The sequence below is a fragment of the Bufo gargarizans genome, chromosome 2, assembly GCF_014858855.1.
Source record: "Bufo gargarizans isolate SCDJY-AF-19 chromosome 2, ASM1485885v1, whole genome shotgun sequence".
Taxonomy (NCBI): domain Eukaryota; kingdom Metazoa; phylum Chordata; class Amphibia; order Anura; family Bufonidae; genus Bufo; species Bufo gargarizans.
Genome location: NC_058081.1, coordinates 483,069,990 through 483,097,808, shown reverse-complemented (window position 1 = coordinate 483,097,808; position 27,819 = coordinate 483,069,990). Strand labels below are relative to the sequence as shown.

General features: G+C 46.1%; 1 protein-coding gene across 1 annotated transcript in view; it reads right to left on the bottom strand.

Moving 5' to 3' along the window:
- Positions 1-17,897, bottom strand: part of BICD1 (BICD cargo adaptor 1) — a 194,057-nt gene extending 176,160 nt beyond the window's left edge. Inside the window, exon 1 of the mRNA XM_044277450.1 lies at positions 17,603-17,897. Within this exon, the coding sequence (XP_044133385.1) occupies positions 17,603-17,897 (295 nt within the window). The remainder of the gene's footprint in view (positions 1-17,602) is intronic.
- Positions 17,898-27,819: the final 9,922 nt, after the last annotated feature.

Genomic DNA, 27,819 nt, shown 5'->3' with positions numbered 1-27,819 from the left:
GCTGACGTGAAGCCTCATTCTCTGCTATGACATGCAGACTAATTCTCTGCTGACATGAAGACAGATTCTCTGTTACGGGACCTCCCTCCTCTGCCTGGGTGCTGGGCCTAAATATATGCCAATGGACTGTTGCAGTGGTGGCTGACGTGAAGCCCTCATTCTCTGCTATGACATGCAGACTGATTCTCTGCTGACATGAAGCCAGATTGTCTGTTACGGGACCTCTCTCCTCTGCCTGTGTGTGTGCTGGCCTAAATATATGCCAATGGACTGTTTGCAGTGGTGGCTGACGTGAAGCCTCATTCTCTGCTATGACATGCAGACTGATTCTCTGCTGACATGAAGCCAGATTCCTCTGTTACGGGACCTCCCTCCTCTGCCTGGGTGCTGGGCCTAAATATATGCCAATGGACTGTTGCAGTGGTGGCTGACGTGAAGCCAGATTCTCTGCTATGGGACCTCTCTCCAATTGATTTTGGTTAATTTTTATTTATTTAATTTTTATTTTAATTCATTTCCCTATCCACATTTGTTTGCAGGGGATTTACCTACATGTTGCTGCCTTTTGCAGCCCTCTAGCTCTTTCCTGGGCTGTTTTACAGCCTTTTTAGTGCCGAAAAGTTCGGGTCCCCATTGACTTCAATGGGGTTCGGGTTCGGGACGAAGTTCGGATCGGGTTCGGATCCCGAACCCGAACATTTCCGGGATGTTCGGCCGAACTTCTCGAACCCGAACATCCAGGTGTTCGCTCAACTCTAGTTGTGTCCCTACATAGTCTGCTCGTAGGGACAACGGGAATAGTAACAGCAGCTGTCAGTTAGGCTGGAGCTACACAGACACTTTTTTCTAGCACTACTGATTGATGTTATCACATTTTAAATCTTATTACTTAAAGAGGTATTCCATCTGGGACATTGATGGCATATCACTAGGACCCGCTCCTTTCTCCAAAACGGGATCCCCCGAAGTGAACAGCGAGCAGCCGCACATGCACGGCCACCCTCCATTCACCGCATGGAAGTTCTGAAAATACCTGATCGCTGGCTTAGCTACCTCCGGCAGTCCCATATAGCTGAGCGCGCTTGCTGAACTACTACTTTTGGAACTCCCATAGTGATGAATTGATGGCGCACATCGCGTTTGCGGTATGGTCTCCTATACTTCGGGGGCCCCGTTCTCTAGATAGCAGTGGGTCCTAGAGGTGGGACCAGCACTGATCAGACACTGGTGGCACATCGTAGCAATATATTATCAGTGTCTCAGATGGGCCAACCCCTTTAATTTAAGTTATCAAATGACAGCTGCAGGCCCCAAGATTAAAGAGAACCTGTCCCCTCTGCTGACAAGTCTGTTTTAGTAACTACTTGCATTCCCCATTTAAAATCAATTCTGTAGCATCTAGTCTTATGAATCCATTTTATATCATGGCCAACACTATCCAATCAGTGCTGCCACAGTCCGAATATGCAGGGACACACCCCCGACTGGCAAAACCCATCTGGACCTTTACTGCAAACTGCTAGCAATTTATTTATAACTAATAGTAGGAATAATAAAGGAATGGCACAACATAGTGTCATAAGAATAGATGCTCCAGACTTTTATATGGGGATGAATGTAGTTACTAAAACAGAGGTTAGAGATCCTCTTTAAATCCAAACCAAAGTGTCGCTTCAGACTGCAGCAAAAGCTTCATAGTTACAATCAATTAGTTACATGGCAGTAGATTTAGTGGCAGAAAATTCTGTGACTGAAAATCTGTGACCAGAATATGCAGGGGCACACCCCAAACTGGTAACCTCTGTCTGGTCCACTGCAAACTGGTACCAATTTATTTATCACTACTAGTAGGAATAATCGCAAAATTGCAAAACATAATAAAAATAGATTCATTAGAATTGTTATTACATGGGGATGCATGTAGTTACTAAAACAGACATGTCAGGAGAGGTTAGAGGTCTTCTTTAAATGCATCTCAAAGTAAGGGTCCATTCACACGTCCGCAATTTCAGACCCATTCATTTCTATGGGGCAGAACCATGTGCTGCCCGGATACGGCATTGCGTACCCGCACTTCCGGGTCCGCAATTTCGTTCCCGAAAAAAATAGAACATGTCCTATTCTTGTCCGCAATTGTGAACAAGAATAGGCATATTCTATTAGTGCCGGCAATGTGCGGTCCGCAAAATGCGGAACGCACATTGCAGTGTACGTGTTTTGCAGATCGGTGGATCCGCAAAACACGCTAAGGACGTCTAAATAGAGCCTAAGGCTTCAGACTTCAGCAAAAGCTTCATAATTAAAATTAATTAGTCGCATGGCAAAACGTCTCCATGTAGTCCTGCCTTAGTCATACATGTCCTAGAGCAAAAGCAACAAAAACTTTAAAACATTGGGGACATCTTTACTAATCCTGTGCGCCATATTTATCACAGTGGCTCATGCTAGATGTTAAACCTGGTGCACGGCTAGACAGCTTATTTTGTCATGATCCTTGCCTAAATGTTGGAAATTAGGATTATGCCCCTTTTCTTCTAGGCCCCATCCCCATCAAACCAAGCAGGGTGTAATGGTAAGCAGGGTGTAATGGAGTTTTCTAAAGTTAGAGATGGTAAAAAGTTGCTCCCAAATTTCACCCAAAAATGTTGGAACACTTAACAAGTTGTAGATGCTGGTTCTAATTAAAAGATGAGCAAAGTTTTGAAAAATTCGATTAGACCGATTCGTCGAACTTCGACGAGAAAATAGATTTTTTACAAAGGAATTTGTCACGAATCGCTATAAATCAGGTATAATAGTCCTCTCAGTGTGAAGGCTTGAAAGTTAACCCTTCAGTATATTTTCTTCGCAGCAGGCATTTAAAAATGGCTCCTGCTGACACATGCAGCAGGCACCATGGAAGAAACCTGGAACTAATGTCCGCGACCAGTGTTAATAGCAATAACGGACTTTTAACCCTTCAGATGCTGTTACCCTATACTAGCCCCTCTTTGGTCAGCATATTATATGACAGCTAGTTTTCAGGCTCCGGTCCCTTATGGCAATAATCCAGTGGCCGTGTTTGAGCCATCCTGAAAGTTTGGCCCATCTGTTTTTACCCTAATACATTTTGAAAGTAAAATACCATTAGGTTCATAGTTTGCAGGGATCCTAGGAATCCACATGGGTTCAAATTTTGTTACACAGCACAGTAACATAGAATTTGTTTAAACTTTGGTTTGGCTGTCAGAGTGACGCAGAATAAAAAATTTTCGCTAACAGAACATGTTAGCTAGGAATGATGAATTTGGGTCCAGTCGGTGGAGCAATTTTTCTGGTAATACCATCCTAGTTCCAACCATAAACAATTGCAATAACAAAGCATTTTTTCGCTGAAATAACGCATTAGCTACGATGAATATGGGAGGAGCTGGTGGAGCAATTTGTGTGGTTCATTCCAATTACCAACGAGACTCCTTCATGCTAAGTAGTTATTTGACCCCAGGCGTAGGGCTGGACGATATGGCCTAAAATCTATATCGCAATATAATTTGTAGCATGTGCAATATAACGATATATCGCAATATATTATTTTCTTCTGTATGTATACAAATTACGTGGCCATCATCATCCATGTCCCCCAGCCAGCGCCATCAGCCCTCATGCCATTATCATTTGCCATCATCTATGTCCCCCAACCAACGCCATCAGCTCCATGCCATTGCCACCATCATCATCCATGTCCCCTAGCCAGTGCAATCAGCCCCATGCCATAGCCATCCACCCCTTCCCCCCAGTAGATTCGGGCCCCTGCATATATACTTACCTTAAAGGGAACCTGTCACCAGTTTTATGGTGTCCCAACTAAGGCCTCTTTCACACTTGCGTTGTCCGGATCCGGCGTGTACTCCATTTGCCGGAATTACACGCCGGATCCGGAAAAACGCAAGTGAACTGAAAGCATTTGAAGACGGATCTGTCTTCAAAATGCTTTCAGTGTTACTATGGCAGCCAGGACGCTATTAATGTCCTGGTTGCCATAGTAGTAGTGGGGAGCGGGGGAGCAGTATACTTACAGTCCGTGCGGCTCCCGGGGCGCTCCAGAATGACGTCAGAGCGCCCCATGCGCATGGATGACGTGCCATGCGATCACGTCATCCATGCGCGTGGGGCGCCCTGACGTCACTCTGGAGCACCCCGGGAGCCGCACGGACGGTAAGTATACTGCTCCCCCGCTCCCCACTACACTTTACCATGGCTGCCAGGACTTTAGCATCCCGGCAGCCATGGTAACCATTCAGAAAAAGCTAAACGTTGGATCCGGCAATGCGCTGAAACGACGTTTAGCTTAAGGCCGGATCCGGATCAATGCCTTTCATTGGGAAGTGTTCAGGATTTTGGGCCGGAGCAAAAAGCGCAGCATGCTGCGGTATTTTCTCCAGCCAAAAAACGTTTCGGTCCTGAACTGAAGACATCCTGATGCATCCTGAACGGATTTCTCTCCATTCAGAATGCATTAGGATAAAACTGATCAGGATTCTTCCGGCATAGAGCCCCGCCGACGGAACTCTATGCCAGAAGAAAAGAACGCAAGTGTGAAAGAGCCCTTTGGGCAACATAAATAAGTGACTGATTTTCTTTAATTGACCCAGTCAATCTGCCAACATCTTGTATTGAAAAGCTCCAGCTGATAATCATGAGTCCTGAATATTCATGAGCTCCTGACTCTCCCCGCCCACCTGCTGCTGAATGACAGTTATTTTTCCATATGAATAAGCAGCAGGTGGGCAGGGGAGTGGCTATAGCTCTGAATTAAATATACGCTGGATTCAATGACATCACGCTGGACTCAAATCAGCTCATTAGCATGCGGCGGTGTGTATATTATGAGGTAACCATCTATCACACCAGTAAGTGAATACATCTAACGTACTTTTTAGTAGTTAATGATTGTATATAATTAGTTAGATTATAATCAAATATCCACATGACAGGTTCCCTTTAACTGCAGGGTGAGCGGCTGGCTGATGGAGTCCATAGAAGACGGACCGCGTCTTCTTCCGAACATACACTGACGATGTGTGCACGCAAGGCCCTGGCCAGTGCAGCTACGGTGCAGAGTCAGGAGGCCATGGAGCGGTGAGTGAGAAGCTTCTTTAATTTACTACCGCTCCGTGGTCATCTATCGCGATATGGCGATATAGACAAAATCTATATCGTTGCACGAATTTATATCGTTCATATGATATATCGTTTATAACGACCACCCCTAACCAGGCGGTCCTCGTCCAACATCTTTGAAGGACAAGTATTATTCAGCAATGACAGGTCTGTTATGCCCTTACATGTCCGGGGCTGCATGCGCACTACACTGAAAGGATCTACTTGTGTCTACCCTTCACCTAAAGGTGCGGGTAATCTGCTCAATGCTGTTCATTGTAGGGATTGAGGATTGCAGTATGAAGGCAGAATATTTTTTTTTGCTAGTAGATAACATTAGCGAAGTATTAGAATTAGAGAAATTGAAACTTGGAAATTTGCAAATTTGGGTAAACTTGGTATTTTTTTATTAATAAAAATGATTTTTTTACTCCATTTTACCAGTGTCATTAAGTACAATATGTGACAAAAAAAAACTATCCCAGAATGGCCTGGATAAGTAAAAGAGTTTTAAAGTTATTCACACATAAAGTGACACTGGTCAGATTTGCTAAATGAGCCCGGTCCTTAAGGGGTTAATCTTTGCATCTTATGTCAGGACTTGAGACTAATGGTGATCGAGCATGCTCGGCCGAACACCAGTTTTGCTCGAGCATCCTGATGCTCGACACATGGTGGTATTCGGCCAAATGACGCATGTGCTCAAACGCAATGCTCGATTCTCCGCCCTGCACGTTTCTTGGCTGATACGCATCCAATAAATGTGCAGGTAAGTATTGCCCTCACTGTAAAGCCATGTTGGCTGCTGGCATTACAGTGATTGGCTGGCCGGAATGCGTCATCGGGTGCTATATAGCACCCGATTACGCATGTTTGGCTCATTCTTAGGGAGAACTGTGCTGAGGAAGGGACAGACAGGGAGTGATTTAAGAATATTTTTACCACCAAAACTTTTCAGAGACCCTGTTGAGGAAGGGTTGAGACGTATGCATATATATCCATGAATGCCTGCAAACACGTGCGGGCATGTATGGTATATATGTGCATACATTAACCACAGCATCATGGGACGATGTGCGCAGATGTGCCCAGCATCTGCGCACGTCTGCCCATGGTGATCCCCAGGGGCCCATGGTGGCCCCTGTGGGAAATATGTGACCCCTTATAATATATGTAGGGGCTTGTGCCCCCTTATCTGTGCCCCCTTATATATAACACTGCATCCCCATCTATAATCCCCCTTAGAATACATTATGCCCCTTATATATGTGACATATATGTGTATCTGCCATGGCTCTCCCCCAGGTGTGTGTGTGTATATATATATATATATATATATATATGGGCCTATAACTGCCCATGTATGCCCCCAGGTTTCTAATGAGTATATATGTATATAGATGCGCCCCAAGTATCTATATACATATATATATATATATCAAGTTCCTGCAGGGGGTGGATATGTCTCCAGGTGGCTAGTGACTTCAAAGGTAATTGATTTGAGGTTTATCAGCCTATTTACTATGCGGCCCCAACCTTGTGTTTGTGACATGGCTGGGCGTGTGGTGCTGTGAGCCTCAGGGGGCCAGACAGTTGGCTGCTGCAATCTGAGTGCATGCATTCCGTCACACGCACACAATGATGTCACACCCCTGGAAAGGGGGGGGGGGTGAGAGTGACTTATATATCAGTCCAGGACAAAGGAACAGGCTGCCCTTGCAACCAGACTGGATTCAGAGACACATGAGGACTGCTGCCTGAAGGAAGAGAGGCCCATTTGGCCCTGGAGATGGCTGAGTATACGCTGGCATGGCATTGTACCTCCCTTGCAGTGCCAACCATATTCTGTGCCCCTGATGTCCCTAACCCATTAACCCCTTCCCTGCCAGAACCCCAGCTCTCCTGCTGGTATTAACCTCAGCACTCACTGGCAAATAACCCTTGCAGTGCTGAATCTATACCCTCTTGTAACCCCGTAGGGACAGTGAGTAGATAGACGGGTGGGATAATACTTGTATGTGTGAATTGTCTAGTTAGTTTATGGGTGGAATTGGGAACGTGTAGCGTAGTTTGAGTATTGTATATGTGTAGTGCTGTGTATTGTTAGTGTATTGCGTGCTTAGTGTGTTAAATAAATACCGTTATATTTGTACCCTTTGTGTAGCGTGTACTTGTTAGCGGTAGCGAGTTAGTAAGGCGCATGCAGCTAGCATTAGTGATTAGTGTAAAGCATAGCGAAAGTATTGTGTTATTTATTATATAAAGGCATAAATAGGCGGAGTCATCACCAGGTGGCTCTTCCTATTTAGGAATATTAATTATCGATATTCGCATAATATTGGTGATTAATATTCCCCCTTTACATTACTCCTACCTGGCTCGCCAATGTAAAGGGGGAATATTAATCACCAATATTATGCGAATATCGATAATTAATATTCCTAAATAGGAAGAGCCACCTGGTGATGACTCCGCCTATTTATGCCTTTATATAATAAATAACACAATACTTTCGCTATGCTTTACACTAATCACTAATGCTAGCTGCATGCGCCTTACTAACTCGCTACCGCTAACAAGTACACGCTACACAAAGGGTACAAATATAACGGTATTTATTTAACACACTAAGCACGCAATACACTAACAATACACAGCACTACACATATACAATACTCAAACTACGCTACACGTTCCCAATTCCACCCATAAACTAACTAGACAATTCACACATACAAGTATTATCCCACCCGTCTATCTACTCACTGTCCCTACGGGGTTACAAGAGGGTATAGATTCAGCACTGCAAGGGTTATTTGCCAGTGAGTGCTGAGGTTAATACCAGCAGGAGAGCTGGGGTTCTGGCAGGGAAGGGGTTAATGGGTTAGGGACATCAGGGGCACAGAATATGGTTGGCACTGCAAGGGAGGTACAATGCCATGCCAGCGTATACTCAGCCATCTCCAGGGCCAAATGGGCCTCTCTTCCTTCAGGCAGCAGTCCTCATGTGTCTCTGAATCCAGTCTGGTTGCAAGGGCAGCCTGTTCCTTTGTCCTGGACTGATATATAAGTCACTCTCACCCCCCCCCCCCTTTCCAGGGGTGTGACATCATTGTGTGCGTGTGACGGAATGCATGCACTCAGATTGCAGCAGCCAACTGGCTGGCCCCCTGAGGCTCACAGCACCACACGCCCAGCCATGTCACAAACACAAGGTTGGGGCCGCATAGTAAATAGGCTGATAAACCTCAAATCAATTACCTTTGAAGTCACTAGCCACCTGGAGACATATCCACCCCCTGCAGGAACTTGATATATATATATATATATGTATATAGATACTTGGGGCGCATCTATATACATATATACTCATTAGAAACCTGGGGGCATACATGGGCAGTTATAGGCCCATATATATATATATATATATATATATATATATACACACACACCTGGGGGAGAGCCATGGCAGATACACATATATGTCACATATATAAGGGGCATAATGTATTCTAAGGGGGATTATAGATGGGGATGCAGTGTTATATATAAGGGGGCACAGATAAGGGGGCACAAGCCCCTACATATATTATAAGGGGTCACATATTTCCCACAGGGGCCACCATGGGCCCCTGGGGATCACCATGGGCAGACGTGCGCAGATGCTGGGCACATCTGCGCACATCGTCCCATGATGCTGTGGTTAATGTATGCACATATATACCATACATGCCCGCACGTGTTTGCAGGCATTCATGGATATATATGCATACGTCTCAACCCTTCCTCAACAGACCCAAAAGTCCTTTTAAGCAGCAATATCTTTTTTTTTAGCGCTAAATAGCAAAAACTTTACAAACCCAAAAGTCCTTCGGACTATTATGTGTGGCAGCAATATCTAATTTTAGTGCATCCTGCGCTAAATAGCGTACAATAGTTAGGCCGCTGCAGACAGCAACATTAGCTATGCCACATTTCCAGTGTAAAGTGTGGGCATCCAAAAAATATCTGACATCCAGTGTACTTTTGCTGTAGACGGTGTCCGCTGCGGACATTGACATTAGCTGCGCCACATCTCCTGTGTAAAGTGTGCGCATCCAAAAAATATCTGTGACATACAGTGTACTTTGTCAATAGACGGTGTCCGCTTCTGACAGTGACATTACCAGTGCCACATCTGCAGTGTAACGTGTGCACTTCAAAAATGTATCTGTGACATACAGTGTACTTTTTTGCGTAGACGCTGCGGACAGTGACATTACCGGTGGTACCTCTCCTGTATAACGTTTCCTCATCACAAAAACCTAAGAGATTCCCTGTAATTTTTCATTAGCCGCTGGTGACGGGATATCGGAGATATCTCCTGTGTGACGTTTCCACATCCGAAATATATTTTTAAATTTGCGCATACACTTCCAAATACTACGCTACTGTACGTGTGACAAACTTTCAATCATACATAACATTTAATATGAAGAAGGCGAGCAGTAAGGGACGGGGCAGATGCTGATGGTGCACACAGAGGCCGTGGCCCTGGGCGCGGTGAAACTGTGCCTGCTGCTAAGAAAAACAAGCATCCATGATACCTAGCTTCATGTCTCAGTTTGCAGGGACACTACTCTTAAAGTCAGACCAGTGCGACCAGGTGGTCGGTTGGATTGCAGTAGATAATGCTTCCAGTCGGTTAAGCATCACCCTATCTTCCACCAAGTCCAGTCTCGTAGCCAAGAGTCTGCTCAACCCAATCCTCACCCTGAACCTCCTTCCTCCCACCATGGGGAGTCTGGGCAGACAAGAGATCCGACACTCAGATATTCAGAGGAGCTCTTTTCAGCGCCATTCCTTAATTTGGCCCTCTTGCCAAGCACGCTTGAAGAGGGACAGATCTTGTTCCCTGATTTCCAAACTCTTGAGCATCCACAATCACAAGAAGATGACGGTGGGGAACGGCAATTACTGTTTAATGAGGGGGATGATGATGAGACACATTTGCTAATAACTCAAATGCAATTACTGTCTCAAGAGGTTGATCAAGAGGATGAGACACAATTGTCAATCACTAAGGTAGTGGTTAGGTCAACAATTCAGGAGGATAAGCAGAGTGAGGAAGTGGAAGAGGAGGCGGTGGACAATGAAGTAAATGACTCAACCTGGGAAGGTGGAAAGCCGAGCCAGGACAACAGTACAGGCGGGGAGGGATCTGCTGCACCAAACAGGCTGGAAGAGGCAGTGGGGTGGCAAAAGGGAGAAGATGGTCCACACGAAACAGGCCCGCAACTGTTCCACGGAGCACCCCCTTGCGAAAATCTCCCTTGCCAAGGGGTAGGTGTTCTGCAGTATGGCGCTTTTTTGAGGAGAGTGCGGACGACAAAAGAATAGTAGTTGTGAACACTAGCAACCTCGCCACCACCAGCCTGATCCGCCACAAGGCATCCAAGCACCGTAATAAGTGGGACGAACGCCTGGGTCCCCAATCTGGGTCTGCGGGTCACACCACAGCCTCCTCTTCCCCTGTGTTACATGCTGGCAAATCCTCTGTCGAAGGCGCAGGCCCGGATGCCTCCTGCCCTGCACCTGGACCTTCGCAAGCACCATCAGCCACCACATCCACTTCCGTGTCCCAGCGCAGCGTCCTTACCCCAGGCATTTAAACGCAAGCGCAAATACCCAACCACCCACAGGCCATAGGACAAAATGTGCATATTTCCAAATTACTGGCCCTGGAAATGTTGCTATTTAGGCTTGTGGACACTGAGGCCTTCTGCGTTACTCAGTCCCCAGCCGCCACTATTTTTCAAGGTATGCCGTGTCCGCCTTACACCAACATCTTTCCCGTAACATCACACGTGCTCTGACCAACGCAGTTACTGGGAAGGTCCACTTAACCACAGACACATGGACAAGTGCATTCAGCCAGGGATGCTACATTTCACTGACGTCACACTGGGTGAATGTTGTGGTGGCCGGGAGCAAGTCATACCCTGGGATGGCACAGGTGCTACCAACTTTAAAGATTGGGGGCCCTAATTAGATCAGAGTTTCCTCCACCACCTACGTTAGTGGCTCCAACCCCCACTTCTCCTCCTCCGCCTCCTCCACTTCCAAATCCAAATTATCCGCGTGCAGCACCAGTCAGTAATCAGTCGGTAGCTGGAAACAGTGTAGCATTGCAGTGAGGAAGCGGCACAGGCCGGGCTGAAGCTGATATGCTTAGGGGACAAACAGCACACTGCCGCAAAGCTGTGCCAGGGGATAAGAGACCAGACTGAGCTGTGGCTCTCGCCAATCAACCTAGAACCAGGTATGGTTGTGTCTGACGATGGCCGTAACTTGGTGGTGGCTTTGGAGCTCGGGAAGCTCACACACATCCCATGTTAAACTTAGTGGTTCAGCGGTTTCTCAAAACCTACCCAAATTTGCCTGAGGTACTGGTGAAGGTGCGCCGCGTGTGTGTACATTTCCAAAAGTCATCAACAGCTTCAGCCAGTCTGTCAACACTGCAGCGCTTGAAGTTGCCAGCTCACCGGCTGCTGTCGACGTGAGCACACGCTGGAACTCCACGTTCCACATGTTGGCCAGGCTTTGTGAGCAGCAGAGTGCAGTAGTGGAATACCAGCTGCAAAATGGTCGTCACCTTTCCAGTCAGCTTCCGTTATTCACAAGCGAGGAGTAGGCATGGATGTCTGACCTCTGTGAGGTTTTAAGAAACGGAGGAATCAACACAGATGGTGAGCGGCGATAACGCTATTATCAGCGTAACCATCCCACTTCTGTGTCTATTCAAACGCTCGCTGCTCACAATTAAGGATAACGCTTTGCATGTGGAAATGGGGGAAGACATTACACAGGGTGATAGCCAGACCACCCTCAGTTCATCTTCTTAGCATGAATTGGACGATGAAGAGGAGGAGGAGGAGGAGCAGGAGACGGTTGCCTCTGCAACAGAGGGTAGTACCCATAAAAGTTTAATTCCACCTGTTCTGCGTGGGTGGGCAGAAGAGGAGGATGAGGAGATTGAGAGTCATCCTCCTGATGATGACAGCGAAGTCGTACCTGTTAGTATTCTGACACACATGGCTGACTTCATGTTAGGCTGCCTTTCCTGCGACCCGCGCGTTATATGCATTTTAGACAACACGGATTACTGGTTTTTCACCCTTCTCAACCCCCGCTACAAAGAGAACCTCTCATCTCTCATTCCTCTGGTGGAGAGGATGAGCAAAATGGCGCAATACCAGAAGATCCTTGTTGAAAAATTGCTCCAAATTTCTCCATCTGACAACGCTGGCGGCAGAGTCCGTAGTTCCTGGGCCAACCGAGGAGGGGCGACAAGGGGAACACACAGCAGTTTCAACAGATGCAGGGCAACACACTCCAAAGCCTGGGACAGTTTCATGACACCCTGCCAGCACCCTCACCCTGATGCGCGGCTTAGTGTCACAAGGAGGGAAACATTTTGGAAGATGGTGAAGGAGTACATAGCAGACTGTGTCAGCGTCCTCAATGAACCATCAGTGCCTTACAACTACTGGGTATCCAAGCTAGACATGTGGCACGAACTAGCACTCTACGTCTTGGAGGTGCTGGCCTGCCCTGCTGCCAGCGTTTTGTCTGAGCGGGTAATTAGTGCTGTTGGTGGCATTATAACAGACAAGAGTATCCGACTGTCAACTGAAAATGCTGACAGGTTGACTTTTATAAAAATGAACAAGGCCTGGATTGACCATGACTTCTCGACTCCACCAGAGGAAAGCTGATAAACATAAAGGAACTTTAAATGTGTTGTTTGTAATGTACTGAATACACTGTATTCCCATGCACCCCTTCCACAACAAACAAGGGTATATGGTTGAATCTTCCTTTTCTCATCCTCCTTCACCTCTTACATCATATCAACATGCTTATTCGTTGCATATAATGTTTTACAGGGTCAGCTCAGCTGCACTCCCTCGTATATAATTTTTTAGAGGGTCAGCTCACCAGCAGGCCCTTACCTACAATGTTTTATAGGGTCAGCTCACCAGCAGGCCCTCGCATATAATTTTTTAGAGTGTCAGCTCACCAGCATGCCCTCGCATATAATGCTTTACAGGGTCAGCTCACCAGCAGTCCCTCGCATATAATTTTTTACAGGGTCAGCTCACCAGCAGGCTTTCACCTACAATTTTTTACAGGGTCAGCTCACCTGAAGGCCCTCAAATATAATTTTTTACAGGGTCAGCTCACCAGCAGGCTTTCACTTACAATCTTTTACAGGGTCAGCTCACCAGCAGGCTTTCACCTACAATCTTTTACAGGGTCAGCTCACCTGAAGGCCCTCAGATTTAATTTTTTACAGGGTCAGCTCACCAGCAGGCCCTCACCTACAATGTTTTGCAGGGTCAGCTCACCAGCAGGCCCTCGCATATAATTTTTTAGAGTGTCAGCTAACCAGCAGGCCCGTACCGTAAGTCTTTTACAGGGTCAGCTCACCAGCAGGCCCTCGCATATAATTTTTTAGAGTGTCAGCTCACCAGCAGGCCCATACCATAAGTCTTTTACAGGGTCAGCTCACCAGCAGGCCCTCGCATATAATGTTTGACAGGGTCAGCTCACCAGCAGACCATCGCGTATAATTTTTTAGAGGGTCAGCTTACCAGTATGCCTTCACTTACAATCTTTTACATGGTCAGCTCACCTGAAGGCCCTCGCATATAATGTTTTAGAGGGTCAGCTCTCCTGCAGGCCCTCACCTACAAACTTTTAGAGGGTCAGCTCACCAGCAGGCCCTCGAATATAATTTTTTACAGGGTCAGCTCACCTGCAGGTTCTTACCTACAATCTTTTACAGGGTCACCTCACCAGCAGGCCCTCACATATAATTTTTTACAGGGTCAGCTCACCACCAGGCCCGCACCTAAATCTTTTACAGAGTCAGTTCACTAGCAGGCCCGCACTTTAAATCTTTTAAAGAGTCAGCTCACCAGCAGGCCCTCACATATAATTTTTTACAGGGTCAGCTCACCAGCAGGCCCTCAGATATCATATTTTACAGGGTCAGCTTACCAGCAGGCCCTGGCATATCATCTTTTACAGGGTCAGCTCACCAGCAGGCCCTCACTTACAATGTTTAACAGGGTCAGCTCACCAGCAGGCCCTCGCATATAATTTTTTACAGGGTCAGCTCACTAGCAGGCCTTCACCTACAATCTTTTACGGAGTCAGCTCACCTGAAGGCCCTCGCATATCATTTTTTAGAGGTTCAGCTCACCAGCAGGCCCTTGCATATCATGTTTTACAGGGTCAGCTCACCAGCAGGCCCTCACCTACAATGTTTAACAGGGTCAGCTCACCAGCAGGCCCTCGCATATAATTTTTTACAGGTTCAGCTTAGCAGCAGCCCTTCACCTACAAAGTTTTACAGGGTCAGCTCACCAGCAGGCCTTCACCTACAATCTTTTACAGAGTCAGCTCACCTGAAGGCCCCCGCATGGATCGTCGCCAGCAGGGCGATGTGCGATCGTCCCCAGGTTATCTAGAGTCACCAAAGCGGCAGTAGGCCCTCGCCCCTAAATGTTTTAGATGGCCAGATCAGCAGGCCCTTGCTCCTAATGTTTTTAAGGGTCACCAGCAGTCATAATTTTTCAAGGCTGTGTATGAGGCCCTCCTTTATGTGTAACAAAGGGTGTATTGGAGTACCAGTTCTTTGTAATTTTTGGCAGCCTATTCACTTAGTGCATAGGCTTTATGAGTGTAGGAGTCCCACTACATGAGCAACTGTAACACAATGTGAATGTGGCCCTCCTTTATGTGATATACTGGTTGTATTGGAGTGCCTCTTCCTTGCAATTTTTGGCAGCGCCAAAATTCTTCAGTTTTGTGCGTATTATTGTCAGTCTGTAAAAGTGGCGTACTACTCGGACAACATCGTTCCCAGCAGCGACCTGGGAGTCCAAGATGCATCCAGACATCCTACCCCTGTTCCCGAACCTCTTTGGTGGTGTTTCCATCAATTTCTGGCCTTTTCCTATTAACCAGGCACCCTCCCCTCTTCAGAGCAGGGGGTGTTTGGTTTAATGCTCGGGTTGTCCCATTGACTTCCATTATACTCCGGTGCTCATTAGAGTACCCGAGCATCCCGATGTGTTCGGCCAGAGCACCCAAGCACTTTGATGCTCAATCAACAATACTTCTTATCACTCTTTAGGGCCCCGAAAAAGCCAGGGCAGTATAAATACTCCACATGTGACCCCATTTTGGAAAGAAGACACCCCAAGGTATTCCGTGAGGGGCATGGCGAGTTCATAGAGGTGTTTTTTTTTGGCACAAGTTAGCGGAAATTGTTATTTTTTTGTTTTTTTCTCACAAAGTCTTCCTTTCTGCTAACTTCTGACAAAAAGTTCAATCTTTCATGGATTCAATATGCCCCTCAGCAAATACCTTGGGGTGTCTACTTTCTGAAATGGGGTCATTTGTGGGGTGTGTTTACTGTTCTAGCATTTTGGGCGGGGCTTAATTGTGAGCAACCCTGTAAAGACTAAAGGTACTCGTTGGACTTTCGGCCCCTTTACGCCCCTAGGCTGCAAAAAAGTGTCACACATGTGGTATCGCCGTACTCAGGAGAAGTAGGGAAATGTGTTTTGGGGTGTATTTTTACATATACCCATGCTGGGTGTGAGAAATATCTCTGTAATTTGACAACTTTGTATAATTTTTTTTTTTAAGTTGTCATTTACAGAGATATTTCTCACACACAGTATGGGTATATGTAAAAATACACCCCAAAACACATTGCCCTACTTCTTCTGAGTACGTCGATACCACATGTGTGACACTTTTTTGCAGCCTAGGTGCGCAAAGGGGCCCAAATTCCAATGAGTACCTTTTAGGAGGGCATTTGCAGACATTTGAATTCCAGACTTCTTCTCACGCTTTAGGGCCTCTAAAATGCCAGGGCAGTATAAATACCCCACATGTGACCACATTTTTGAAAGAAGAGACCCCAAGGTATTCCGTGAGGGGCATGGCGAGTTCCTAGAATATATATTTTTTTGGCACAAGTTAGCGGAAAATATATATATATTTTATTTTATTTTCTCTTACAAAATAATTTTCCGCTAACTTGTGCCAAAAAAAAAAATATTCTAGGAACTCGCCATGCCCCTCACGGAATACCTTGGGGTGTCTTCTTTCCAAAATGGGGTCACTTATGGGGTATTTATACTGCTCTGACATTTTAGAGGCCTAAAGTCTGGAATATAAATGTCTAAAAATGTTTACGCATTTGGATTCCGTGAGGGGTATAGTGAGTTCATGTGAGATTTTATTTTTTGTCACATGTTAGTGGAATATGAGACTTTGTAAGAAAAAAATAATAAAAAATTCCGCTAACTTGTGCCCCCCAAAAAAATCTTCTATGAACTTGCCATGCCCCTCAAAAGTGATCTTTATAGCGCTGCAGCGATTTAACAGTGTTTTTGCAGTGATCAGAAAAAAATAATAATCTGTCACTGCGGTGGGGCGGACGGAACGCAAGTGTGCGCACAAGATCAGGCCTAATTGGGCGAACACTGCGTTTTTTGTAGAGCCTATAGAACATGTCCTATTCTTGTCCGCAATTGCGGACAAGAAAAGGCATTTTCTTTATAGTTCTGGCAATGTGCGGATCCGCAAAATGCGGAAAGCACATTGCCGGTGTCCGTGTTTTGCAGATCCACGGTGTCTGTGTTTTGCGGATCCGCGGATCCGTTCATCCATGGATCCGCAAAACACATATGGACGTCTGAATGGAGCCTTACAGGGGTGTGATCAATGACAGAGGGATAATCAGGGGTTAATAATGGGTTAATAAGTGACAAGGGGGGGTCTAGTGTAGTGTGGTGCTTGGTGCTACTTATTACAGAGCTGCCTGTGTCCTCTGGTGGTCGATCCAAGCAAAAGGGCCCACCAGAGGACCAGGTAGCATCTGATATACCTTTCAAGGGTTAAAAAAAATCGCATCTACAGCCTGCCAGCGAATGATCGCCGCTGGCAGGCTGTAGATGAACTCGTTTACCTTCGGATCCTGTGAACGCGCGCTCCAGTGAGCGCACGTCCACAGGAAATCTCGCGTCTCGCGAGATGACGCGCCGGCGCATCAAAGAGAAATAACCTGGCCGCCCGCAGGACGCAATCCTGCGTTAGGCGGTCAGGTAGTGGTTAAAATGGAGCTGTGTACGGCCTAATTCACACTTCATCGTCCTAGCCCTGTATCTAAATACCCTGACCAAGACAGAATGGCTTGTTGCCGCTCCCAAGGAACTGAGCACCCAGGTACATGACCGCTAGCACCCCTCCCCCACCTCTAGTAACGCCCTAGCTGTAAATGTGGAAGCCCCTTCCTTCTGCTTGTCTCAGGTCTCAGATCTACAGAACAGATTCATGGAAAGTTATAACAATGTGTCCAGGATGTGTAGCTTCTGTATTACTGTATGTGTGCATCTACCTGAGACTCTCTGGTCCTCCTGCTGGACTTCTGTCTTCAGAACCTTGTCTTCTCTCTTGATCTGTGGCTTCTTTGCATCTTTTAAAGAGATGAGGATGACTTTTCTCTCCTTGGCACATTTTTCATGTGTAGTCACATCTTCATCCACTGGAATGATCTGTTGATTCAGAGACTTCTTCTTAGAGGAGCTGGATGTTATCCTCTTCTTCCTCTTCTTGCTCCTCTTGGGTGTCTCCTTTTCTTCATCTGGGGAGGTCAGGATGGTCCTGATGAGAATCTCCTCTTCTTCCTCCATCTTTATCTGCTCATCCACCGTCGCCAGTCAACTCCAACTGCCACTTCCAACTGCCACCTACCATTCAGACACGGGCACCACAGTTGCCCTGGCTACATGGATTGTGATGTGGCCAGTAACTGACCAATAGCGTTCAGTCATTTGTGCCATTTTTTTTTTTAACATATCTATTGAAAATAAATTTCTTATATGAAAAGTAATGGAAATAAGTTTCCATTTTACTTGGATCTTTAAAGCTGGCGGCAGCAAAAAATAAATATTATATACACTGTAGGGGACATTTATTTAGCTGGGGGCCTACCATCCTGTGGGTGTTCTCAGAAAGGTGGGTCTAGAAATAACTGCCAATTAAATTCATCCAGTTTTAACGGACATTTAAAACTCATGCAAAACGGATACACGGCCAGAAAATGGATGCACACACAATGATGCAAAATGGCCATGAAAAACTGACAGTGTGTCCGTTTTTAACGTGTCGTGTGCATGAGGCCTAAGGGTACTTTCACACTAGCATCGTAGTTTTATTCCGGCCGCTTCTCAGCATGTTTGCCGTTTTCCTGCCGGAACTCCGGCCCGCCCCCATTTAGGTCAATGGGGCCGAAGCGGTAGTCCGGGGAATGCAGGCACTAGCGGTAGCACGGATCAGACAGGCTGTTCACCCGTCTGAACAGCCTGCCAGAGTTCCTTGCCGCTAGTGTGAAACTAGCCTAACCCGAACTCAAGACATCATAATGATCTATGAAGCTGTGAAGCCCAACTTCAAGTCTGCTCATATAATGCCAGGCATTCAAGGCAGGAACTGACAAGAACATGTCATTATGATGCTGTGAGTTCTGGGCTGCTAATATATCAAATGCATCTTTGCTGTTGCATTGAAGCTTCACAACACTTTTATGTGCAATCACATGCAATTTAGCATTTGAAACAGCCATTAGATATGGAAGCAAATTGTAGATACGCCACAAATGATCACAGCCACGTTAGGCTTGCACTGCAAGTTGCTTGAATAATGCAAAAGTCCTACTTATCTTACCGATCACCCACCTCTCCTGTGCGGTGCTTCCCTGGACCCTCACTGACATGTGACCATTGCAAACAATCACTGGCTGTAGCAGTGACATGTATATACCACTGATGTCACCACTGAGGTAAGCGATTCGTTGTAGTGTCTCTGATGACATGCTGTTGCTGGAGTAGAAGGAAAGATTTGTACCTGTTCTATGCACATTTATCAAGCTCGCCTGTTTTTAGGCATAAAATTAGACAGGCAAATTTCATTCTACTGTCTTTCTTTTGTCATTTATTAAAAGTCGCACAGCCGATGAATTAGACTAGGTGTATTGCTATTAGGCCTCATGCACACGACCGTTGTTGTGTTCCGTTCCGCAAAATGGGGTTCCGTTGTTCCGTGATCCGTTTCCGTTTTTGTTTCCGTGTGTCTTCCTTTATTTTTGGAGGACCACCAGACATAAAGGAAAGTAAAATAAAGTCTAAGACAGGTTTGCCATGCAAATTATAGGAAAAAAACGGACGTGCACGCGTGAACACAGATGACAATCTTGTGTGCCTCTCTGCGTTTTTTAGCGGTCCCATTGACTTGAATGGGTCCGCAAACCGTTTTCCGTGAAAATAATAGGACAGGTTATATTTTTTTGACAGACTGGAACCACAGATCACGGACGCAGATTGCAAACGGTGCATTAGCCGAGTTTTCAACAGACCCATTAAAAGTCAATGGGTCCGCAGAAAATCACGAAAAATGGCACAACGGACACGGAATAAAACAACGGTCGTGTGCATGAGGCCTTAGTCTGACTTCTGCCCATGCATTGCGGAACACAATTTACAGTCTGCAGCACGGGCACCGCGGATAAATTCACTTGAATGGAGTCCGCGATCAGCACCCGACAGTCCGCACCGCAAAAAAAGTAGTGCATGCAGTACTTTTTTGCTGTGTGGAGACACGGAAAGGAGGAGTGCTTCCGTGGGCTTCTGATCCATGCCTTCACACCGCACTGTATATTCCAGATTGAGGACCCATTCAAGTGACGTGCGGGCCGCAATACGTGCATGGACCTGCCACAGTCCTGTGCATGAGGCCTTTTCTGTCAAAAAAAATGGATCTCAGATGGAAATGGCTCAAATATTAAACAGATGACAAATGTGAATAAGGTTTGTTTCACATCAGGCTGTTCCGGCCTCTACGTAAGGGCTCATGCTCACGATCATATGTATTTTGCAGTCTGCAAAAAATGCGGATGACGTCCGTGTGCATTCCGTATTTTGTAGCTGGTTCCTAATAGAACAGTCCTTTCCTTGTCTGCAATGCAGATTTTTTTTCGGAATGGACATACGGAAACGGAATGCACATAGAGTAACTTCCGTTTTTTTTGCAGACCCATTGAAATGAATGGTTCCACATATGGTCCGCAAAAAAAATGCAACGGACACGGAAATAAAATACATTCATGTGCATGAGCCCTAACTGTGGTGGATACACCGCCAGTGCAAAGCTTTATTAATAAGAATAGTAATGATAAATAAATTACCCCCTAAGTGTTTTTTTTTTTTTTTATAATTTTTATAATTTTTATCTGGCTGGAAAGCTAGTGTTGCAGCACGTTTGGCATGATCGCAACCCCAGAATCGCCAAAAATACAACCCTGCTGGATTTTTTTGAGATTCTGGGATCGCAGGTTTGCCAAACATGCCTTAGGCCTCATGCACATGACCGTTGTTGTGGTCTGCATCTGAGCCGCATTTTTTGCGGCTCGGGTGCGAACCAATTCACTTTAATGGGGCCGCAAAAGATGCGGACAGCACTCCGTGTGCTGTCCACATCCGTTGCACCGTTCCGTGGCCTTGCAAAAAAAATAAAATTTGCATGTCCTATTCTTGTCCATTTGCGGACAAGAATAGGCATTTCTACAATGGGCCTCCAGTTCTGTTCCGCAAATTGCGGAAGGCACACGGGTGGCTTCCGTTTTTTTGCGGATCTGCAGTTTGTGGAACGCAAAAAATGGCACGTTCGTGTGCATATAGCCTTATTCACACAGTCAGACCTCATCCACACGTACCCATTGATTCAAATGTGTCTGTTCACATTTCAGTCATTTTTACTGACTGGCCAGTAAAAAAAATCACGTGGACATGCACTACTTTGATCCGTGATGCGGACCAAGCACACCCATTGAAGTCTACAGGTCTGTGAAAACCACAGACACAACAAGGATGGAACCCTGTTCTGTCTGTGTTGCGTCCGTTTTTCACTCAAGACTGATATGAGATTCTTTGGAAATTAATTTTCAGCAAAGCAACTTTCGTGAATTTACGGATGACACATGGAGGGTAAAAATGGAAGCACGGACCAACCACGGATATTTCACGGACATCTTCACGGATGAAACATGTACACTTTTTTTCATAGACGTGACACTGACACAGAAATGTGGACGAGGCCCAGGCCAAAGCCAGGAGTGGGTCTAAACACAGAGCAGGTGCAGATCTTTCCTTTAGGGCTCATGTTCATGACCGTTGGATGTTTTGTGGTCCATAAATTGCGGATACTCCAAACACGGATACCGGACGTGTGCATTCAGTATTTTGCGGAACAGAACAGCTGGCCCCTAATAGAACCGTCCTATCCTCGTCCATAATGTGGACAATAATAGGACATGTTCTATTTTTTTTTTTCGGAACGGACATACAAAAATGGAATGCATACGGAGTAATTTCCATTTTTTTCAGAGTGAATGGTTACGCATACAATCTGAAAAAAATAACTGAATGGACACGGAAAAAAAAATAGGTTTGTGTGCATAAGCCCTCATAACCTATCTCTGTGGAGGCTCCACTCACAATCACTGATGGAAATCACTGACCAAAACACTGACGTGTGAACTAGGCATTTATTTCTATGGCTGCAGTGCTACACGGTGATCCTTGGTCATGTGACTTCCAAGATTTCTGTGTAGCCCAAGCCTTAAAGGGGTTATCCAGCAAATGATAATGATGACCTATCCGCAGGGGTCTGAGTCCTAGCACCCCCACGATCAGCTTTCCAAGCACAGCATCATACATTGGTATTACAGCGCAGCCCCATTCACATCAATGTGATGTCACGAGGGTGGCTAGAGGTCCCATTTTAGGCCGGCTTTCTGACCCCCTGTCCTTTGTCCGGCTCAGGGCCCGGAAAGACGCAGTAATGTCCTTTTTTACATCTCTGTGCTGTCTGAGCGTAAGCTGCTGGGATAAAGTCACTCTCCCTCCCGTCTCCCGCAGCTGACCTGAAGTTCGTTCTGCGTGTCATTTTTTTCAATCTATGTTGGCTGCGGACATGGAGGGGGCGTGGCCTAATGGAGTTAGGGCGTGACTTAGCAGAGTCAGGGGCAGGTTTGCAATGTCTGGCTTTTGAGGGTGGTCTGAGTGGCCACCCTAGATGTCACCTTACATCAAACACATGGCCTAGGAAGATGCAGAGTGCTGGCCTCTCCTAACAGCTGATCCCAGGTGTCAGACCCCCACCAATCTTATATTGATGATAAGTCATCAATATAAGTTACTGGATAACCCCTTTAATGCATCGCTCAGGGTCTATGAAGGGGAACTATGAATGGACATGTTTTAAACCAGGATGAATGGAGCTGTATTTTACCTTGATAATATACACCTGTAGGTGCTTTCATTCCCACCCAATCATGATGAAGCCCTGCCCTACTCTTCATGATATAACGGACAGGCCTCTGGTTACTGTGAGCCACAATGGGCTGGAGTAAGTGGGTTCTGGAGCTGCTGGCATTGGTTTACTGTATTAGGTTTCAACATTTAGTTTCTGGCATAGAGTTTTTTTTAGCTGGAACTAATGTGCAGTGTGGGCCTAGTGATCTGAGGTTTTCTGTTCCCTCTGAGCATGCTTCTGCTTTGACTGTGTTGGGTGAGTAGCATTGTCCTGTTCTTTATTAAATAGCGTGTGGTGGTGTGGGCAACGTTGGTTTTATCGTCTTTGTCATACTAAAGCTCACTGGACAATAAATAAGATGTCAAATGAAGTCCAAAGTTTAGCATCAACTCAATTTGCTGTGTCGAAAGTGAGTGAGGGACGAGTCTGAATGCAGGCGCATGCCTCGCGTGGATCCGCCGAGGGACGAGTCTGAATGCAGGCGCATGCCTCGCGTGGATCCGCCGAGGGACGAGTCTGAATGCAGGCGCATGCCTCGCGTGGATCCGCCGAGGGACGAGTCTGAATGCAGGCGCATGCCTCGCGTGGATCCGCCGAGGGACGAGTCTGAATGCAGGCGCATGCCTCGCGTGGATCCGCCGAGGGACGAGTCTGAATGCAGGCGCATGCCTCGCGTGGATCCGCCGAGGGACGAGTCTGAATGCAGGCGCATGCCTCGCGTGGATCCGCCGAGGGACGAGTCTGAATGCAGGCGCATGCCTCGCGTGGATCCGCCGAGGGACGAGTCTGAATGCAGGCGCATGCCTCGCGTGGATCCGCCGAGGGACGAGTCTGAATGCAGGCGCATGCCTCGCGTGGATCCGCCGAGGGACGAGTCTGAATGCAGGCGCATGCCTCGCGTGGATCCGCCGAGGGACGAGTCTGAATGCAGGCGCATGCCTCGCGTGGATCCGCCGAGGGACGAGTCTGAATGCAGGCGCATGCCTCGCGTGGATCCGCCGAGGGACGAGTCTGAATGCAGGCGCATGCCTCGCGTGGATCCGCCGAGGGACGAGTCTGAATGCAGGCGCATGCCTCGCGTGGATCCGCCGAGGGACGAGTCTGAATGCAGGCGCATGCCTCGCGTGGATCCGCCGAGGGACGAGTCTGAATGCAGGCGCATGCCTCGCGTGGATCCGCCGAGGGACGAGTCTGAATGCAGGCTAATGCCTCTTGTACATGACAGTATGTGTTTTATGGTCTGCAAAATATTGACACCATCTGCATTTCTTTGCAGACCCATTGACCTTTCATGGCCAAGTGTGTTCTCTCTCCTTGTGGACATATGGATGTGGAAAGTACATGGATCACCTATGTGCTTTCTGCAGAATGTGGCCCACTGACCCATTGAAAAAAGTTTGTGCATATGGTTGTGTGTATGAGGCCTAAATGGTATTCAAACCCATCCTTCTGATGGAAAGCTCAACAGAGCTTAAAGGGGTTGTCCGGGCTTTTAATATTTATGACCTTTCTTCAGGACCCCTGCCAATCTGCTGTATGAGGACAGTGCGTGCACTACGCACGTGCTGTCTCCTGTCTATTCCTGGTTTTCAATATTCATTTGCTTGCTATCAATGAATGAGACCACTCTTGTAAGAGTTTGGACTTGTACATAACCAGTTATGCTATTCACTAAGAAATGGATATGATTATGTCCAGTCTAAACACTTTTTTTGTTTTTTCTCAGACTGATACATTGTAGCAAACTATCAGTGACTCTTGTGCTGCTGATTGGGGATGAGCGAATCGCAAAAAAACAGTTGTAATACTGTACAGGGTTCCCGCTCTGTACAGTATTAGAGTATATCGCTTCCGATGAGCTGACGTTATTACTTTGTAAGCGACTTTGGGAATTCATTATTACTATAAAAACCTTGATAACGAACTCTGGTTCAGTTCCTACTGGTACCTTGAAATCAAACCAGAGTTCAGTACCTATTTATATTTTTGGAACGGACCTACAGAACACAAAATACAAACTAAGTCATAAAAAAATAAAAAATGCAAGTACCATTGAAATCAATGGTTGAGCATAGTGTATGATCAAAGTAAATATTGCAAATGCAAAAGCCAAGACTTAACCTGTCTTGTCTGTATTTCAGAGGAAGCTTTTTATTTTTTTAATCTAGTAATCACTACCAGTCAAAACTGGGCTCAATATAGGAGTCTGTACCTTGGTGACAAAAGCTTCTAACACAACAGATATAAAACTACTTGGCATATTTTTCTATCCTATGTTGCCCCGAATAATGCCACCCAGGATGCTGTACAGTACAACTCTGTGCTAGAGTCCATCAATCATGGCGGTCAGAGGTGTAACTAGAAATGACTGTGCAGTGGCCTAACACTACGCTGGACACCGTTTAGGTGTCCCCACGTGTTGCTGCTCTCCGGAAGAGATGGTAAGGCATGGTGCACCCCAATGGGAAATGAGTCCAGAGAGTCAGTCTGAAATTAACCAGGGTACAAAACAATATAGGCAAGGCATTGGGCTGGCTTCTCCAGTCTCCTCCCTAGCAGAAAAAGGGTTTGATGCTGAGGAAAGGTCTGAGCTGGCTGGCATCCTGGTCAAGGGCCCATGGTCTGTAGCTCAGTAGTCTGGCTGGCCCCTTCTTCACAGGGCTAGTGACCCATGGTCTGTGTCTCAGCAGCCAGATCTCTGCATTTTCTTCTGGTCACTTATGCAAACTGGCATGAGTCTCCCCTCCAGGAACTGGTCCCTAACTGCAAAACACTAGGAGCTCTGACTGCTCTCCTTTTATATAAGTTTCTAGCTAGACTAGAACCTTCTAGTGGAAGGGGTGGAGAAACTCTGCACAAACAGGTACATTGTAACTCTGTCGTAGACTTGCATTAGAGCTTCAATGATACTTGATGACAATGACAAAGCAGTTTTTCAAGACAAAAACAAGTTTCCAGACAGTCACAAGATCAGTCTGTCTGATCTTAGTGGTAAACATGTGGCTTTTGGTCTTCTTTAAACTCTTTGGCAGCTGTGAAAAATTACCAGCTTCTCATTCAAAGTCCTAGCAGTCTCTGTTCATTAACCCTTCCCACACAGCCTTGCAAATAGTGTTAATGAACAGGACCTCTATCACAATATATAAAATGCAGTTAAACAGTATTAAAGGTAGTCTGTCACCTACCTGACTGGTTTTAAACAGATCACATTGTTCAGTGGGACACAGACATGACACAGATGTTACCTGTGTTTAGTTTTTCAGATCTTTCAAATCTCCCAAAGTAGCTTATCATATGCTAACAGTGTCGGACTGGGGTACCTAGGGCCCACCAGTAAAATTTATTTTGGGACCCACCGTAAGGATACATTCCAATATAATAATCTAACACATTTTTTATATCGTTTTATATACGCTGGTTGAGGTGCTGTACATTGAATATATGTATGTAGTGCAGTAAATCTAATGTGTTATGTGCCACTTGTGCAGGGGTTTGAAGACTAGGGGCCCACCTGGGGATTTCCCTGTACCCCTGTGGGCCAGTCCGAGCCTGTATGCTAATGAGCCCTCGCAAGTGCCCAGGGGCGGAGAGTCAGCTGAAAGTGCCCAAGTTCTCCTGCCTCACTCGCCCCTCAGAAACTCCAGCCAGCTCTGACATCATATTTACCTATAGCTCGTTGGGCCTGTTACGCGCATCAGTGCTGGGCCTGGGCATGCGCAGTGTTCTGCCCACTGTGGGCAGAGGAGAAGAGATATGCAGTGTGCATGCATCAATTTCACAGCAGTAACTGGAGCATGCACAATACATATCTCTGTGCCTCTGCCCACAGTGGGCAGAACACTGCGCATGTTTGGGCCAAGCAGTGATGTGCAAACGGGCTATAGGGAAATATGTTAGAGCCACAGGGCTGGCTGGTGTTTACTGAGAGGCAGGGGAACTTGGGCACTTGCGACGAATCGTAAGCATATCATAAACTACTTTTTGGGTAATTTAAAGGATCTGAAACACTAAACACAGGTAACATCTGTGTCCCACTGAACAATAAGAACTCTTTAACCCTTTCCCGACACATGACTTACTACTTTGAAACCACTGCCTTCCCCAATTTGATATAATAGTACGTCATGGTGATCAGGCGGGTACCAGAGCGGTGTGCGCACGATTACTGCAGGGGTCCGGCATTCCCTGGTAGCCGGGCACCTGCTGTATCTGCCTGTTTACAGTGATTCCGGCGGATTATCCCCTTCTTTGCCATGGTCTGCGCTGATCGCAACATAGAAGGGGTTTGTGTAGAGTGAGGGAGCGCATCAAGTCCCTGCACTGCTGTAGTGGGGACTCTGTCAGAAGGCAGCCCGATGCCTTGCACGGCATCGGGACCTGCCTTCTAAAGTTGCTGAGGAGATCCAGCCTCAGGCTGGGTCTCCTAGAGGCAACCTGTTAGTGCACTATTCGCATAGTACATGAATAGGCAATGCATTCCAATACAGATGTAATGCATTGCAGAGGGGATCAGACCCCAAAAAGTGAACATCAGAAATAAAAGTAAAGAAGAAAAAGTAAAAAAAAAGTGGTTTTACTCAAATTGATAACCTAACAAAATTAATAAAGTAAAAGAAAAAAATGGTGCCAAAAAGTCAACTTTTCCTGCAAAAAACGAGCCCCTGCACAAGATTATCAGCAGAAAAAAATAAATGGGGCGTTCAGAAAATGGAGATACAAAAGCCTAATTTTGGTTTTCAAAAATGCTTTATTATGTAAAACTGAAACAAACATCATAGGGAGTAGACATATTTGATATCCTTGCGTCCGTAACAACCTGCACTATAAAATAACGCATGATCAAACCTGTCAGATAAATGTTGTTAAAAGTAAAAAAAAAAATATACTAAAACATCAATTTTATTTTTGGTTACCTTGCCTTACGAAAAAAACATAATGGAGCAATTAAAAATCATATGTACCCCAAAATTAGTATCAATAAAACTGGCACCTTATGTTGTAGTTTCCAAAATGTGGTCACATTTTTGAGTTTCTACTGTAGGACTGCAAATGGGACATGGCATCTGACAAACAGTTCAGCTAAATCTGCCTTCCAAAGGCCATATGGCATTCCTTTCCTACTGCCCCCTACTATGTGCCCATACAGCAGTTTACGATCACATGTGGGGTGTTTCTGTAAACTGCAGAATCAGGGTAATAAATATGGAGTTTTATTTGGCTGTTAACCCCTTCTTTGTTACTGGA